This window comes from Myotis lucifugus, unplaced genomic scaffold (genome assembly GCF_000147115.1).
Source record: "Myotis lucifugus unplaced genomic scaffold, Myoluc2.0 scaffold_1062, whole genome shotgun sequence".
Lineage (NCBI taxonomy): Eukaryota > Metazoa > Chordata > Mammalia > Chiroptera > Vespertilionidae > Myotis > Myotis lucifugus.
In genome coordinates this window covers 80,061-97,573 of record NW_005872110.1, presented here as the reverse complement: position 1 = coordinate 97,573, position 17,513 = coordinate 80,061, and the positions used below count along the sequence as shown (strand labels likewise).

At 49.6% G+C, this 17,513-nt stretch overlaps 1 protein-coding gene across 2 annotated transcripts in view; it reads right to left on the bottom strand.

Moving 5' to 3' along the window:
- The window catches only part of MYO1E (myosin IE), a 93,314-nt gene that overhangs the window by 2,405 nt on the left and 73,396 nt on the right, over positions 1-17,513 (bottom strand). For both annotated transcript variants that reach the window (XM_023747932.1, XM_006107192.3), the window contains 4 exons: positions 14,831-14,977; positions 13,158-13,315; positions 12,920-13,012; positions 9,794-9,995 (listed from right to left, as the gene is read on the bottom strand). In XM_023747932.1, coding sequence (XP_023603700.1) covers positions 9,794-9,995; positions 12,920-13,012; positions 13,158-13,315; positions 14,831-14,977 — 600 coding nt within the window. The remainder of the gene's footprint in view (positions 1-9,793; positions 9,996-12,919; positions 13,013-13,157; positions 13,316-14,830; positions 14,978-17,513) is intronic.

The following is a 17,513-nucleotide window of genomic DNA, read 5'->3' as shown; positions in this document are numbered from 1 at the left end:
TCATTCGGGGGCGGGGGGGGGGAGGAGGGACACACACACACACACACACACACACACTCCCCAGAGGCCCCTAGATGAGGGAAACCTACCATCAGGGCAGGTTGAGGAGGCATTTGGAGCCAAGAGTATTGGGACTTAGGTGTGGTCCCCGGACAGGGGGCCTCAGTGAAGCTGGATGACCATCCTCCCTGCAGCCATCCCGGCAGTCACCCCTCCCTGGCTCCTCTAACCATCCGCCTCCAGCTTTGACTAAGCCATCAGTTCCTACTCCTCCATTTCTTCCCTGCCAGCTGCTTCCTTCCTGAGCCGCCCCCCCCCCCCTTCAATATCGCCCCAGCTCAGCGTTTATTAGTTCACCTCACCCCCTACTAAAAATCCTCCTCACAGCTTCTCTGCTCTGGATGTGGTAGGCAGGCAGACGTGAGTAGAGCACGGGTACAGGTACAGATGGGCCAGGTACAGAAGGTCACCAGGGTGGAAAGCCCCAGGTGCCCAGCAAAGGACAATTGTAGGTGGGACCTCGCCCCCAGGGTCAGGAGGTTTGGACCCCTTGACCTTTCTGCCCAAGAGATAACATCTAGGCCTCAGTTGTATTTCAGCTCCAGGCCCAGAGAAGCAATAAAACCAGATAAGGCTGCTGTCAGGACCAGCTGCATTGAATAATGACCCCTGCCCTAGTGCCAGCCAATCAGTGGAGACAACAACCTTGAATGGACACCTGGAAAGCTATGAGTACTCTATTGAGGTCTTCCCCTGGGATCTCCCCTAAAACTGAGGCCCTTAAAACCCTTAGGAGGGAGGACTCAGTGCACTCTCCCTCCAGGGAGCATGCCTGTGCCTTCCCTCTCTCCTCCCTCCTCCCTGCCCCAGGCACATTACCATTAGCTTCCTCACACCCAAGCTCCAAGGGCCCTGCCTTTACCACTATAACTTGTTTCCTAAGCCCAATTCTTCTAGGAATTGCATTTTCTACCTCTGTGATTTACCCAATACATGTTCTCTTACAGTATGGGTCTGGACTCTGAATTCTTTCCTAGCCAGAACCCAACTACTGAGGTTGCTAAACCCAGGTTTGGTCTGACCCTACTGGTTAGACAACTGGTGCCATTCCTGTCGCCTACAACATTGGGAAATGGACCAAAGAGGGCCCTGCCAGGTGTGGCCCCTGCTGGCCCCTAGACTCACGTCCTGCCACCCAGCACACTGGTGCCTCCCCACCTTTTGTCATGGAAGCCCCTGAGCCCTGGTAGGGGTTAGGATTCCCAGCTCACGTCATACTTGCTGAGGAAAAGACAGTGCTCTCTCCCGAAGACCAGGAGCAAAACAGGGCATCAGCTCACAGCATGTCTGCCCAGCATTGCACTGGAAGCTCTAGCCAGAGCAATTGGTCAAGAAGAATAAAAGGCACTCAGATGAGAAAAGAAGTGAAAATACCACATGCGATGATTTGCACGCAGAAAATCCTAAGGAATACACTAAAATAAATAAATAAATAAATAACCCCACCTATTGAACTAATAAGCAAGTTCAGCAAGACTAGGGAATATGAGACAATATATAAAAATCAGCTCCATCTCTACGCATCAGCAATGAACAATCCAAATGAAACTGAGAGAGCAATTCCATTTACAAGACATAAAAAAGAATGTAATACTTAGGAGTGAATTTAACAAAAAAAGGATGATTTTCCTTATATGAAATGTCCAGAAAAGGCTAATTTATATGGACAGGAAGTAGCTTAGTGTGGTTGCCTAGGGCTGGGGCTGGGGGAATGATGGCTAATGGCAGAAAACTTTGTTTTTGGGGGATGATGAAAATGTTCTAAAAGTAGATTATGATGACAGTTGCACAACTCTGTGACTATACCAAAAGCTGTTGAATTGTACTTTAAAACAATTGATCTTTTTTTTAATCCCAAAAAAGCTGGTTAAAAAAACACACAATGAGTAAACTGCACGAGCCCCTTGGGGCTCTGCAGTGCATGCTGATGCCCAGAGTGCGCTGGGCCAGCTGTAGGCAAGCAGCCGCTGGCATCCCAGGAATCGGGCAGAGTGGGGGAGGGGCTGGAGGCGTGAACACAGCCACCGCGTGGTCTTTGATCCCAAGGCACCAGAGGCCACTTCCTCAGAAAAATCAAAGTAAAACCTCAGGGATTACTGGGGAATTTGGGTTCCTGGGTAGACCCTGGGCAAGTAGTTTGTCCCAGGGCCTGGACAACTGCTACCATCCTGGCAGTGTAAACTGGTCACTCCTCAGCGGGCCGGTGGGGCTCCGGCATCCGCAGTTGGGAGGGGGAGTCTGGTGGCTCTGAGATGGGTGCGATTGCTGGGGAACAGAGTGTTTGATGTGGATGTGGAGAGCAGCTCTGCTTTCTGCACTGGGAAAAGAAGGCATCCCTGAGGTCACCATTCTGGGCTCTTTCCTGTTGAAATGTCCTCTGTGCCCAGGAGGGGGCGCTCCTGCTGTTGTAAGGCAGCGTGTTCCCAAAGAGAGCGGGATACGCAAAGCCCTCCTCCTCCCCAGTACTCCAGCCGCTCTGTCACATCTGGGCACGTCTCCACTCTTCTTGCAAGTGTCAGCAGATGGTGTGCCATCTGGGAACCCCTGCCTGTAGCTGTGAGATGCAGACAAACGTGCCGGGCTCTGCCTGCACCAGGCGAGGCACCGTGCTAGGCATTTTCGGATGTTGCTTCATCTAACCTGACAACACTCCTGGGTTTCCTGCTGGTCTCATCACTGATGACTTGATGGTGGAGGCACAAGGCTCCCACAGCTCTAGCCACACGACCTTTCTGGTCCCTCTGTCTGTCCGTGCCCCCCTGGCTGCCTCCACCCTCTGCCCAGTGCTGCTAATGCCTGCTCAGCCTTCCAAGCTCATTTCAAGCCCCTGCCACATGCTCTGGTACCCAACCTGCTCAGAGCAGGGGACTGACAGGGTGGGACAGAGGCTTGTGTCACTACTAGGACAGGAGGGTCCCCGGGCCGGGGCCTGGCCTGTTTGTGCTCACCAGGCCCAGGAGCCCATGTGGCCCCAGCCCACATGTTCTGACGGAGTGACGGGGGCACAGAAGGAACGCTGGCTTAGAGTCGGCGCCCGGGTGGGCGGCCCGGCTCTGCCACTGGCTGGCACATAAGGTGGGTGCGCCACCTCACCTCTTCAGGCGTCTTCACCTGTTATTAAGGGGGATCCAGGCCAGGGCCCAGGTCCTTTCTCTAATTCTGACAAAGCCTCAGAGCGCTCCCAACAACACTCCTACTGTCAGCTGTGGCCGGAACACAGGACGTCTGTGCCCAGGAGGTGGTCTCTGTCTCCGTTCCACTGCACGGCGGACTTGGAAACCACCATAGAAACGGTCAGCGAGAACAGCCGTTTTCCAGGCTCCTCTCCAAGGGCTCAGCCTTAAACGGACCATCTCCTTTGCATCACTAGGGGGCGATCCTGTGTAATCAATAATGCGGAGAGCAGGACTTTCCGTGAGCTGCCAGCGCTGAGTAATGAAGTCTTAGGGGCCTGGAGCCCTCCACTGGCAGCCAAGAGCCGACTGGCCCACGCAGGGAAGAAGGGATTCAGACTTCCTTCCACAGCAAACGCGGCCTGGTGCCTGGGAGCTGGAACTGGCCCCGTCCAGCCTGCGGGGGCAGGTGGTCATGCTGTCAGGATTTTTGTGGGTCAGTGGTTAAACAGTCATTATTAAAGATGAAATCGAACACACTTATGACTGAATAAGTTATAATAAAGCAAAGGCAATAAATACTCATAGCAACCCTTCCTAATTATTTTCCTATATCTTCTATCTATGCTCTGAAGTTACTGTCTGCTGCTCATGCATGGTGGCAACCCTACGCACCGACTGGCGTGTGCCTGGGCCTCTCTCCCCACCTCTGAGACCAATGGTGGTCACGCTGACAGCTTGACATCGGCCACAGCGAGAGTAGAAGGGCGCACGTTACAGTTCCAGACAGCCAGCTGTTCACCAGCACACCCCTGTCCCCATGCCACCCTCGCGATAACTCACACTCACTCGTCCAAAAGCGATAAAAAGTGTGACAGAGCCTAGTTTGTTTAGCAATGGATGTGCAGGATTTAGATAATTTTGTTATGTCTGGAACTTTATGAGACTTGCATTCCTAATAAACCTGACATGACTGAAAATTGTGTTATTGGGATCATGAGGGTTGGAGCAAGAATTTCAGACAAATAACAAAATTATTTTTCCCGTTGCCATTTCAATAATGAAGGTTCACTTTCTACACATAATAGTTTATAATTATAAAACTCCACATCACTGAGCAAACCCAGTGTTTCATTGTATGTAACTGTGGCACAATGCAATTTAGTGTTCCTATCACTCCCCCATGTTTCAGGCTAATTTGTACACATTTACCACTTTATTGTGTCTATTTCCCTGTAAGAAAACAGACACAGGAAGGAGCTGACTGACAGCGACTCACTTGTACAGCAGGAGTTTTTTCTGAGTCGGGCACGGGACCTCAAATGCAACCACATTATAACCAACATGACAGTCGCCCGAGCGCTCGAGCACGTTACATCGGTCTGCTCAGTGAGGACCTGCGCTGCTGGGAAGTCCCGTGGCAGGGACAGGGGCCCGAGGGTGCCTTTGCCCTGAAACATCGGGATGCCAACTGACATTTGAACCCGTGTGGACAGCTGCCCAGCCTCACAAGATGCTAAAGGCCCGCAGGAAACAAAACCCCAAATAACATCAGGGACAACAAAGCTCTCTAAAGCGAGGGTTTGTTCACTCGCTCTCTCCTGGGAATGCCGGTTACTTTCCAGGGGATGTGAGTTGTTACAGTGATTGGAGCAAAGACTGGGGAAGAGTCGAGCGGGAGGAGTTTTGGGCTTTATTGACATTGTCCAAATGCAGCTAGCGTCTGTCGCAATATTACCTCACCGCCCCCTGTTCTGCTGTTGCTCTGAGCCTACAGAGAGCGGCACAGCTATTGTGTGTGTGTGTGTGTGTGTGTGTGTGTGTGTGTGTGTAGGGGGAGTGATGAAGGGGTCTCCCTGACTGGTCCCTTGTCTTGCTTCCCTAGGCTGCATATTCCCCGTTAAAGCCAGCAATGCTTAAAGCTTAGACCCTCCCAGAGACCCTCTGTGCAGTCAGAGATTAGAGTTCTTGCGAGAAAAGCCAGTGGCCAGGGGACACCCACTTTTCAATCCTGGTAGGACATGACTATTTCCCTAAGAGAGCAAAGCACATGAGTAACAGTCATAAAACCAATACAAATAAATGTTCAAGCTGCATAGTGCTTTACCATTTACAAAGCCCTATTTCATCTCCAAGAAACCCTGAGGAGAGGGTTTTTAAGTTATATTCTTACTAGAGGCTCAGTGCACGAAATTGTGCATGGGTAGGGTCCCTAGCAGCTGCCAGCTGGGGGCTTCCTTCATTCCACACCACCCCCTGGTGGTCAGCGCATGTCATAGCAAGCGATCGAACTCCCGGTCTGTCGAACTCCCGAGGGGACACTTTGCATATTAGGCTTTTATATATATAGATTATCCCTCTTATGCAGGTGAGGTCACCAAGGTGTAGAAAGAACAAGTGATAGATGAGAGGCAGCACAGCATGTGGCACATGGAAGGCACGTGGCCCCATCAATATTCAGTGAATGAATCTATGAAGAACCAAACCCAGGAGCTGGGACCCACACCTTCCCTGCAGCTTCGAGTCGTGTGCTCGCTGCACTCCGCCAGCCACCTTGTGAACTCTGCAGCCGCCACCCCTCTGGGGCAGCGGGTGCACTAGTTCACTCCAGGGTTAGCTGGGCTTAAGCTTTCAGCTATCACTTCTTTGTTCTGCAGATGTAAAATTTATGTCTTGAAATTCCAGGAAGGAAAATAATGGCATTTTATTTCACTGGCTCTTTAAAATAGGGTCTGTTCCAAAAGGTTGAATCTATAAACATTACTGGAAATGAGGGAATGGATGCCAGGAATTCCTCAGCTTCGTGTCGGCTTGGGCCAGGATATGGCTGCCACTCCTGTAGCTTACGGGTTGAGAAATATTGCTATTGGACACTTGTTGGAAATTTTAAGCCCCTTGAAAATATGACTCCATTAGGAGAACCTTGTCAAGAGACACACAGGCAGCATTTCAGTTTTTCTATCGATCCCTCCTTTGTGCCGTGGCCAGAAGCCCTACCGCTGAGCACTCCCAGTATTTTCCGGGTTCTCCAACTGCTAGTTGGAGTAATCTCGGGGGTATCTTGAAATTTCCTGAAATTGTCCTTGCATGAAATGGATCACGGGATTAAAAAGGCCAACAGAAAAGACATCCCGGTCTGGGTTTTGATACTTCCAGCAATGAAGTGCAGGTAGATTTTGTCATCTCAGTTATGGATAAAGCACCCTTGACTGGCACATCACGTGTTCCTATGAAGTCAGAGCAAAGGCTGATGAATGAGCTGCTTGTATGATTCTTTCTTCACCTGCCCTCTTTCCCTGAGAATCAGCAAGGAGCGTTCACCTGAGTCGGACTTTCCAGAAGGTATGCTAACGGACTGCGAGACGATGGCCCCTCTACATCTTGCTTAGTTTTCTTGGATGACGATAACAATGACGATGACAAGAACAAAGACTATGTCACACATGTGGCAAGGCAAGGGTACAGAAACCAGTGGGGGCGGTAATTAATTTAGTAAAAGCTTCATGCATGCTCTCCCCCCCCCCAAAAAAAAAACTTGACGGAACATAAAATAAACTGACAAAGACTTTCCTGAATTAACTCGAGGTGCTAATTACACCATTTGATTTTATCCACACTCCATGATCCAAAAGAAATGATTGCTTATGCTTAATATGTCTGGAAGGAAGAGTGCACTGGGGGCGGGAGAGGGAAAGAGAAGATAAACCCGAGGGTGTGAAGCCGAGTTGAGACAGACTGTGCTAATCTTGTTTTTCTAGATTGGCAAGTTCTAGGTCACTGCCTGGGACTGTGATGTCTAAACGAATTTTCGTGTTTAAGGAAAGGTACAAGCGTGGGATCCCCGAGCTCCCTGCTGGCTCCAACAACTTCCTGTGGAATACAGCAATTCACGTTTTCTTGGCAAAGGGGAGCTATTCAGTGCACAGAACCACGAGGCTCCTGAAATGCACATCTAAGGTCTCTGGCCACATTAGAAATTGTTTTCAATTTCACTTTTATATGTTTTAGAAAATGAATTCTAAGAAAAAGCTCAGTCCTTTGACCAGAGTACAATTTCTTAAGAAATGTGTGCCCCAGAGCAGATTTAATGTCCAGTGGAGACTGGCTGGGATCCTCGCAGCTACCGGACTCAGTGCCTAATAACGATCGTGACTTTTACACACAGCTGGGAGCATCGTACTGCCCGGCAGGCAGCTGTGAAGGTGCCCTCTCCTTCCAGCCTCACGGCCATCGCCACGGCAACACCACGTAGGCCTGATCTTTAGGCCTGAATGTGGAGAAGGGTGTGATGGGCTTGAACCGAGAACCACAGAGCTGAGGGCTGGAAGGTAGCAGCCTCGGTTAAGACACAACGTAGCTAAATTGCCTGCTCTTGGCTGACAGATGCTCCCGGCTGGCTGGTGTGCAAGTCTGGAAGTTGCAGAAGCAGGCTGGAAAGATGGCTTTGCTTGCCAAAACCAAAGCAAGTAGGAAGCTAGCAGGCAGAGCTAAGGGATGTGGTGCATTTCGTTCACCGACTTCAATCCCCTGCCTCCTTTGGGATACCCAACTGGGCCCGGCAGGCAGAGCTAAGGGATGTGGTGCATTTTGTTCACCGACTTCAATCCCCTGCCTCCTTTGGGACACCCAACTGGGCCCGGGAGGGGTTGCTTGATTGCTTCAGTGATGTCCACCCCTCTGAATGTGTGGGTCTGGATTGCAGAGCAATCCTGTTGTCCCAACAGCATCCTTTCAACTCACCTTTCAACTCACAGACCCTTCCCTGGCTTTAACAATCAGACCAGACGGGTGATTTTCAAAGTGTGGTCCCTGGTTCAGCAGCAGCGCTGGGAACTTGGGAGAAAAGTAAATTCTTAGGTCCCACCCCGACCTACTGAATCCAAACCTCTGGAAGTGGGCCACTAAGTTCTCCAGGGACTCTGGTGCTCAGTGAAGTCTGAGCGCGACTGCTTTAGACCAAGCCAACCAGGGGAGCCATGGTCGCTAGAACAGATGCAACAGAGCTGGTTCCACAAGAGTGGGGGAGGCGGGGAGAGAGATGTAATGAAGGGGTGGCATCCACTCCACTGATGGCACCTGTATGCAACCACGGTGCTCCCATCTGTAGCCCAAATAGGGTAAGACTTGCGAGGGAAAAAGAAACAGCAGGAGCAAACGTGGTCAAGTTCCTCAGCGCTTCGTGGTCTTTAGAAGGAAGCTGACAAGGCAGGAAAAACATCTCATAAAGGGGCAGGGAGGTGAGTGGTGGCTGCCCACCCAGCGGGAGGAGCTGCTGGTCCGCTCCCAGCACTGCTCTGTTTTGTACACGTCTCCTGATGCCATTAGAAACTTCATCATCGTTCCAGAGGCTTGGAGAGAATGGAAAATGGAGGAGGGTATGAGAGAGGGGAGCAGGGGGCTGAAGGAGGCCCCTCACTGGGTTCAGCAGAGAGAACTATTCCACCACTGAGAATCATGCAGAGCTGGAAGGTCCCTAACAGTCACGACCACCATGAGATAATGGTTGTATCACCATCACCATCACCATCACCATCACCATCACCATCACCACCACCACCACCACCACCACCACCACCATCACCACCACCACCACCACCACCACCACCACCACCATCACATCAAACTAAGTTGGCTGAGCAGTTTGCTACATGCTGAGTGCCAGGCTAGGCACTTTGTGTATAATTTCTAGTCCTCTCAACAACTCTGCAAGCTTGGTGGTATTACATCCGTATACAGATGAGGAAAATAAAGCTCAGAGAGGAGAAGCAGCAAGTCCAATATTAGATAAGCAATAGGGGCTGAAATAGGATCCTCATCCTTCTTTGGTATCTGACAATACCCCTCTACAGTACTTCAGCCTGGTGATTTCCGTCCATCCTGTGCTCCTTACATCCTCGGGCAGCTCATCTTTGGGCTACTGGAACGTTTTTGGTTTACTGGTTCCGCTATCTACCTCCTGGTAGAGTTCACTCACTTGTCCTGCAATTGGCCTAACCCCCTTTCCACACCGATGACTCTTGGAATATCTGCACCAAGCATGTCAAACTCAAAGGCTAACATGGGCCCAATAAACAAGGCATGCGGCCCGTGGGCCGTGAGTTTGACATGCTTGATATACACAGTTTCAGGAATCTTCCCTTCCTCAGGTACAAAGCCTGGCTTTCTTTTTACTACTCTTCATTTTTTATTCTAGAAAGGCAGGAAGGCTGTCATTTTAAAGCCCTGAAGAGGTGATTCACAAACAAACTTCTACTTCTCATGGAATTCTGGAGTGTTATTCTCAATATTCCTGATGACTCTTTGAGCGATCATATTCATGCAACTGCAGGCACAGACATAAACCAAAACCCCATTGTTCCCCAACCATGCCGGAGAGCAGAAATGGTTACAGAGTAATTGAATCTAAGGGCCGAAAGGGACCCCTCTTCTGATGTTTCTAAGACACGCCCTCTCTGGAGAATGAGTTGTGTGCCATGAAGTTGGTCGTACTTTTAGAAATGCCAACCAAGGCCCGCACGGTGTTGGGTCCTGGAGGACAATGTGTGGGTGGAACCTGTGAACCTTGGTGTAACTGATGGAGAGGAGGTGCTGGCCTCACCCACAAAAGGCGGGAATCTTACCCTGCCACACCCTGGTCTGGGACCTTGAGGAAATCCAAGCTCTCCGGCATCTGGGACGTGCGGTCTGAGCCCGTGGACTGCTGTCGGGGCAGGGGTGGGCGGGCCATGGAGGTGTACAGGCTTTTCTGATTGGACCGCTGGTTTCCAGGAGCATGCGGGTGTGGCACAAACTGGTTTTTGATGACTCCATTCTGATGGTATCCTAGAAAGAGGACAAAAATCAACCTTCAATTTTACGATCCTTTGCCAAAAGTCTCTCCAAATTCCTTCCATTTATTAACCAAGAGCAACTTACTTAACATTGCCAGGCCTCAGTTTCCCCATCTGAAAAGATGGAGGGCATAACCGCTAACATAGTGTGAGGAACAGTGCTAACACATTGCAAACTGCCCAGCAAGCGCCTGGAACACGGCAGACACTCGCGCATGCTTGTGAAATTTGACAGCAGAATCACCAGATGTCCAGGGTTTCAAAGCCCACAGTCAAGAAAAGGTAAGCTTGAAACTACCTCTTGAGGGAGGCAGGCACTTCCTTGGGTCTGAGAAGAATTATGACGTTACGATTCAAGCCTCCTGACAGGCAACTATTTAAACATTGGAAACCTATTTTCAAAGGCTCAGTCTTGGGTGTCCTTGCAGGAGCCCGTTGGGAGAGGTGGAGGGAGCACCCCACACAGGCTGGGGTCGATCCAGATAGAGCAGGCTCCCTTAGCCACACACCTGCTCCTAGTCGAGATCACATTATCTGGTGAGTAAGGGATGACGGTGATGGGCATCACCAGTCCCTGCGAGGTGTGAAGAAGCCCTCAGCTCCTCTCCATTGGCAGATCGGGGCAACAGCGAAGAAGAACAAGACTCCTCAAGGCACGCTCTATGAACCCACCATGACGCCCTTCCCACTGCACTAAGGGAGGGACTCTTTGGTACTGGCAGGAGGATCTCGTCTAAGAGGGACTCGGGGGTCAGACTTGGCTCTGCCTCTCACAGCTGTGTTGACCTTGAGCAAGATAAATGCGCGTTTAGAGTGTCAATTTCTTCATGAAAGAAACAAGGAGCTTGGTGAGAGCCAACTGCTGCCAAGGTTGCCAAGGATAGGAGAGGGGCACGCAGAGCGGGGTGAGCTCTAGGCCTCGATGCTCACCAGGGGCAGGGGCAGGAGTGGGGTTCTCCATGCTGCTTATAACCCACTCACCTGCCATAAATTCAGAAATTAGGAATAAGCGTTTAGAAATATTCATAGCAGTGTCATGGGCATATTTCACATCTGTTAAATTTAATAAGAAATTTTGGTGTATCATGTTGAATGCTTTTAAAATTCCATTTTTCTAGTAGTCGTTATTTTACTTTAAAGAAATATGGTTTGTGGTGGAATTGAAATTAAGAAAAGAGCAACAACAACCCAGGTCCTTCACTGCAGATCATGTGACAAGGGCCGAGCTAAGAGATTCAGGCCCAACTGCCTCATTTTACGGATGAAGAAACTGTCACAGAGAGAGGTTGGGTGCCATGCTCAAGGTCAGATAGTTGGCCTGAGGTGACCTGGGCCAACCTAGCTGAGGCCAGCCCTAGTTTCCAGGTGGTCTGGCCAGGATTTTGCACAGGGACTGGCCCATTTAGTAACACAGCACCACATTGGTTCTCTTGGATGGCGTTGTGCTTGGATTTTCTTCAAGGATAAAGGCAGAGGGGAGGAGAGACAGCTGGGCCAGGCAGGACGGAACTCCGAGAGGAGAGAATCAGTTTCTCACTGACAGGCACAGTGTCCATATTTTTAGCACAGGAAACAAAAGAAATGCCTTTTACTGCTCATCTCAGACACTGGGCCAACAGATGACCCGTTCAGGCCTAGAACCCCAAACTTATTCACATCAAACATTCTAGGGGCAGTTTTTTTATTAACTGAATTTTGTGAGTGAGGGAAAAACATTTTTGCCAATTTTGAGAGTGCTCTTCAAACACTAAACAGATTACGAAGGGCAAAAAGTCTTACTAAATTTGGGTTTGGAGTTCATTGACCTGCATATTATATTTTTACCATAAAATTGAGAAATATGAAACATAAGGTCTAAACATTTTCTTTGTATTAAAAATTTTTTTTCTATCAATTTTGTATCTCAGATATTACTTTATTTTTGGGAGCCGTTCTCCTAGAGCAGTGGTTCTCTACCTTCCTAATGCCGCAACCCTTTCTTTAAAAAAAATATATTTTTATTGATTTTTTACAGAGAGGAAGGGAGAGGAATAGAGAGTTGGAAACATCGATCAGCTGCCTCCTGCACACCTCCTACTGGGGATGTGCCCACAACCAAGGTACATGCCCTTGACCGGAATCGAACCCGGGACCCTTGAGTCTGCAGGCCGACGCTCCATCCACTGAGCCAAACCGGTAAGGGCTGCCGCGACCCTTTAATACAGTTCCTCATGTTATGGTGACCCCCAACCATAAAATTACTTTTGTTGCTACTTCATAACTGTAATTTTGCTACTGTTATGAACTGTAATGTAAATATCTGATATGCAGGATGTATTTTCATTGTTACAAATTGAACATAATTAAAGCATAGTGATTAATCACAAAAACAATATGTAATTATATATGTGTTTTCCGATGGTCTTAGGCGACCCCTGTGAAAGGGTCATTCGACCCCCAAAGGGGTCGCGACCCACAGGTTGAGAACCCGCTGTCCTAGAGCCTATCTGACCAAGAATAAACATTTTCAACTTGTCATTAAGCTGTAAACTTGTTGCAAAATATTGTCGTGGGTGAGGATGGTGAGGTTATACCTGGCAACATCCTGCACCTTAGAGGCCGACAGCATCCTGGCCACCAAGGACAAGGAGCCCCTTCTCTCTCACGGAACGAGGGAGCCTTTCCTAAGGGAGTGACTAGCGCCGGGCAATGCAATCCGGGCCGTTCACTCGGCAGAGTTCGGTCTGAGCAGCTCACACTTCCCTGCATTTCAGGGTCACAAGCAGCGCCGCGGTGTTGGGAGTACACCTGGCGCTGAACCGGCTCAGGGCTGTCTAATGATGTGCATGTATCTGCTAATGGGTATCTTCCCAACTATGTTTTACAAGTTATGGGTTCAGGTTAACGGTCCCAGTCCATGGCACTTGCTTGGCTTACCTGGCGGGGGAGGGGCAGCTCTCATCGGGTAGTTGGCATTGTGAGTCTGACTGGAATAACCTCTGCTTTGGGTGGTGTTCCTCCTGGTGGGACCTGAAATAAGCAAGCACCTATCATGAGCACTGGGTGAGAAGGAAGACGGTGTGGGGCAGAGGAAGGGAGGGCCGGGCAGGGGAGGGAGGGCGGGGCGGGGGATCCGGGAGCTCAGCCCCAGGTCCCCGGGGCCGCAGACACTTACGGGAGTTCTTGGGCAGCCCGGGTCCGATGCTGACCTGCAGCACTTTGTTGCTGGGCTTGAGGATGGCCAGGTCCCCGAAGCCTTGGTGGAACTGCACCTGCCGGGAGCCCCCGGCACTCCAGGGGCCCCAGTTCTCTTTTTTCAACTTGAGTTCAAGCCTGTGACAAGCATATGGGTTGGAGTTAAGCCAGAAGGAAGCAGAGAGAGAATGCAGCTCACCCACCCCAGCATGGAGTTCGACGCTGGGCCAACCTGCTGTAAACCCAGGCAGGACTAGGATTTGCAAACCAGCACAGGGCCCGGGGGTGAGTCTGACAGCCACGGTTTGGCACAAGAGTGAGCCAGAGGCAGAGCATCCGGGGCCCAGCACCTGTGAGACACCAGGTGGTGAGGCAGGTGCCAATGTCTCTGCAGGTGGACTCAGGTGGGACCGCCGGGGGACAGGAGGAAGGGGACAATTTCCAGGCCACACCTGCTGTGGTGCACCCTCGTGCCTCTCTCCCATTTCCCTGGTCTGTTTGTGGAGGGCTGGGAGCTGCCAGGCACACGTTAGCCTATGTCTTCCTGAGCGTAGAATGCGGTTATTATTGACCTAAGTTCTAGTCCTTCACCATGACCCCACCCCAGGCAGAGAAAAAGACAGCGCTCAGCAGCCCAAATCCAAATAGCAGGGAGGTTTCCTCACAATTCCAACTGCAACCCCCCCCCCCGCCCCCCCCAAGCCAGTTTTTATTTTTCATATTGCCTACTAGTGTATGCTTACACAGTTCATTTCCATATTCTGCTTTTTAAAAACCCTATTTTTCATGTTGTTGGACCAAAAAAATCATAATTTTAAGTAGCTGCCTATTATTCTATTGAGTGGCTTGGCTCTTCATAGTCTCCCTTTCTTGTTATTCCCTTATTACAAATTCCCAGAAAAAATAACTGCCCCTGTACGAACAGCCAAATTGTTCCTTGGAAAAGCAGCAAAGAATCCATACAATTACCAGTATCTATTTCAATGCAACCACAGCAGCATCAATCATGGTAAGTTTCCCTCATCATGGAATTAAGGCTTTACTTTGGAATTCTTGTGGGTAATAAGAGAGATCTCCATGTTATAGATGGAAATTTAAGAAGAAAAAACCCCCACTCTCACCTGACAAATAGGAGATCAGAAGCTTGCCGTATACCAGGATCTGGCCCACGGGACCATGTTGTTAAAGCAAAGGCAGGCGAGCCAGGACCCAAGGCGCTGGCCATCTCAGCCCACTAGTCCCCCGTGTCCACCCAGGGTGTTGTGCATTGATTTTGGGAACTTAAGCTCCCACTCTGTTCACTTTCTCTTTCTTCCAGTCTTACTCTGCTCTGGCTGCTCTGCTAAAGTATTCTTTTATTGGTAATATAAAAAAACCTGCCTTTTCCTGCCTCATTTTGGTGACCTTTGTCCAAATGACAAAATACACTCTTTGGTGAAGTTATTGTTTCACAGAAACACAAAAGTGACCTTTTCAAAGTCCATGACAGCCACTGGACTGTAATCTGCAGCCCTGCGATTCCAGGGGGTAGGGGGCAGTGGGGGTGGGGGTAGGGGGGTGGGGAGGGGGGGAGGAGAAGCTAAGGCAGCCAGGGCGGAAGCCGCCAGAGCCTGGACCTGGGCAGTGAGCTCAGGGCCCCAGGGCCCAACTTACGTGTTGCTAAATTTCAGAGGTAGTTGTTTCTGGGTTTTTTCCTCATAACGCTTTGCTAAGAGGCTTAAGAATTCAGTTTTGAAGACGGATTCAAGCAAACTGTCATACTCTTGCTCGTGAAGAATAAAAATGTCATCTTGCATCGTACTGCAGAGATTAGAAAGAAAAGAAAAGTTGCACTTTTGTTTACCCATCCTTTTTTCACTCGTTTTTTAAAATTCTGTAAGACAGCACTCAGTTTCTAGCTTTTCTTCCTGTGAGGGCGAATCTTTACAACAAAACACAACCAGGAGTTACATAATGGAGTCACTGAAATCTGCTTTGGGAGGAAGTTTACTGCCCACCCACCGCATCCACAGAAGCACCTCTCCCACGTCACTGCTAAAAGCAGAACTTCAAGAACGATTTAGTCTTTAAAAAAAAATCCATTAGTCTTTTTAAAAAATCCATTTTCAAATTCCATTTCTATGTTCTTACGATCGTGTAAATCCAGAATGTGGCTGAGTAGAATGGGCTGACAAGGAACCATTCCACATAAGGCCCAAGTCAGCAGGACTGATGACATGGTTGCAGCTACTGTAATAAATCCTAATTTGGAGAATTGTAAGCTCAGTTATCAAAAGGGAAGCCGACATCCTGGGCTTCGAATGCACTCCTTATTAGGAGCCTTTGGGTACTCGGTGCTCAGCTAACGTGTGCCAGGTGCTGCTGAAGGTGCACACCCCCCGCAGGGCAGACACACCGGCCAGGTGTGCGCCAGCAGCAAGCACGAGCATCACGTGCCACCCGATGCATTCCGTGGCGCAGGGAAAGCACACCTTTTCGGGAAATGCACGTTTGGGAAGGGTACGGCTGGGGACAAACATGCCAAGTCCCTTGGAATTAATGAAATGAAGTCCGAGCATCCTAGCACAAGCGCGAGAGACTGCTGCGTTAGAAGGGAGTGCGCGCAATGGGGAAAGAGTGAAAACAGGAAGCACCACTTTCTGGCGTGTGGGGTGAGGTATGACACTCCTGCTGAGCTGGCTGGACTCAAAGCATTCTTTGACCTGTCCAGACGTGTCTGTTTGTCCGGCTGTACTGTAGGCGGGACTGATTATTCAGCGGGGCTAAATGAGCCCAACATAAGTAATCCTGAGGCGTTTAATGTGCTTAGATTTATTACCATAAAGAAAAAAAAAAAAAGCAAGAAGGCCAAAACTTCAAGGTCAATTATCAGCATGAGTCTGGAAACGAGAAGAGATGGTTTGGACACTTTGACTTCAACCATCAAATTCAAAACCCCTCCCTTCCATGACCCAGGCTTAGGAGTTGGTGAGTCCATCCTTGTCCAGGCCAGAGTTCCAGCCCATGCTCCTAGATCTGGAAACAAAGCTTTTACATTTATTTATTCTTAAAAAAAAAATCAGACTTATCTTTGGATTTCGCCCTTGTCTTATTCATGTGCTCAAGCTGCAATTCCTTGCAGATGTCTGCACCCCGTGCTGAAAGCTCCCTCCCCGGTCTAGGCCCTGCTTTGGCTTTCTGCTTGTTTTTATCCCCTCATCTTTGTGGCTTATTGTGGTATTGCTGACAACACTAGAAAATCTTGTTTTACTCCCCGAACCAGTATCTTCTTCAAAAAATGTTAGTTACAAAACACTGAGTAAAGTCTTAAAGGCATTTCCCCCCCTTAAAGCCGAAAAGGCAATGTGCTGAGATGGCCCTGCCTTTATAAAAATTGTTCCTGATTATGAAATAAATGATCCTGTTAGCAACCTGGAAAGTACCGAGGTAAATCCAGGAGAAAACAGACCTTCTCCAGAGCTCCACCGTCAGGGAAACCAGTGGCACCAGGCTGGGAATCTATGCGTTTCTCTGAGAAAGTGCAGGGATACGTTATATGAGGCCTCATCACAGACCTCCCAGGAGAACGCCACCCGGCCACCTGGCTGCAGGTGCAAAGGCTCCTTCCCGTCTTCGATCACCAGGCCTGCCCTGGGCATCCCTCTCTGAACACTTCTAACTTGGGGCACATGTTTACTCAGGTGTCCGCTCCCCCTTCCGGAGTGGGAGGGGCTCCCTGAGGCGGTGACTATGTCTCATTCACCTTCGAATCCAGGGCTGAACACAAGGTAGGTGGTCAGTTCCAAATGCCGATGACTTCTAGGTTCCCAATGCTCAAAGGCCATGACAAGTCACAACAAGATTTCACAATACCGCTTCAGGTCAGCTGAGCTGGTGGTGAAGCGGGCTGCTCTGACCACCAGAGGCTTGGGCAATTGGGCAACAAGACATCTGGGCAAGAATGCTGTGACCAAAGAAGCTGGCACCTCTGTCTACAGCCCCTCTCACAGGCTGCTTTGCCCATCACATACAAAGACGGGCAGCCATGTGGCTTTTTGGTCTTAGGCATGATCCGCTATGGGAATGAGACGGGCTACTAGAAGCTTCACAGACAGAGTCCCCAAATATGAGACTTTATGGTACTAATTTCATTGCCTAAAAACAGGAAAGCAAAGAGCATAGGCTATGACACCTTGTGGCCACCCTTTCAGCAAATTGAGCTTTTCAAATAGGAGTGAGGCTAGGTCAGTACTTGGACAGGAAGCAGCTCTGGAAGGATTCTTCTAAAACTAAGACTGCCTGTCAGCAAACTCCGGGCCTCGAAAATCCGACGTCTCAACTAAATATTGATGTGCCA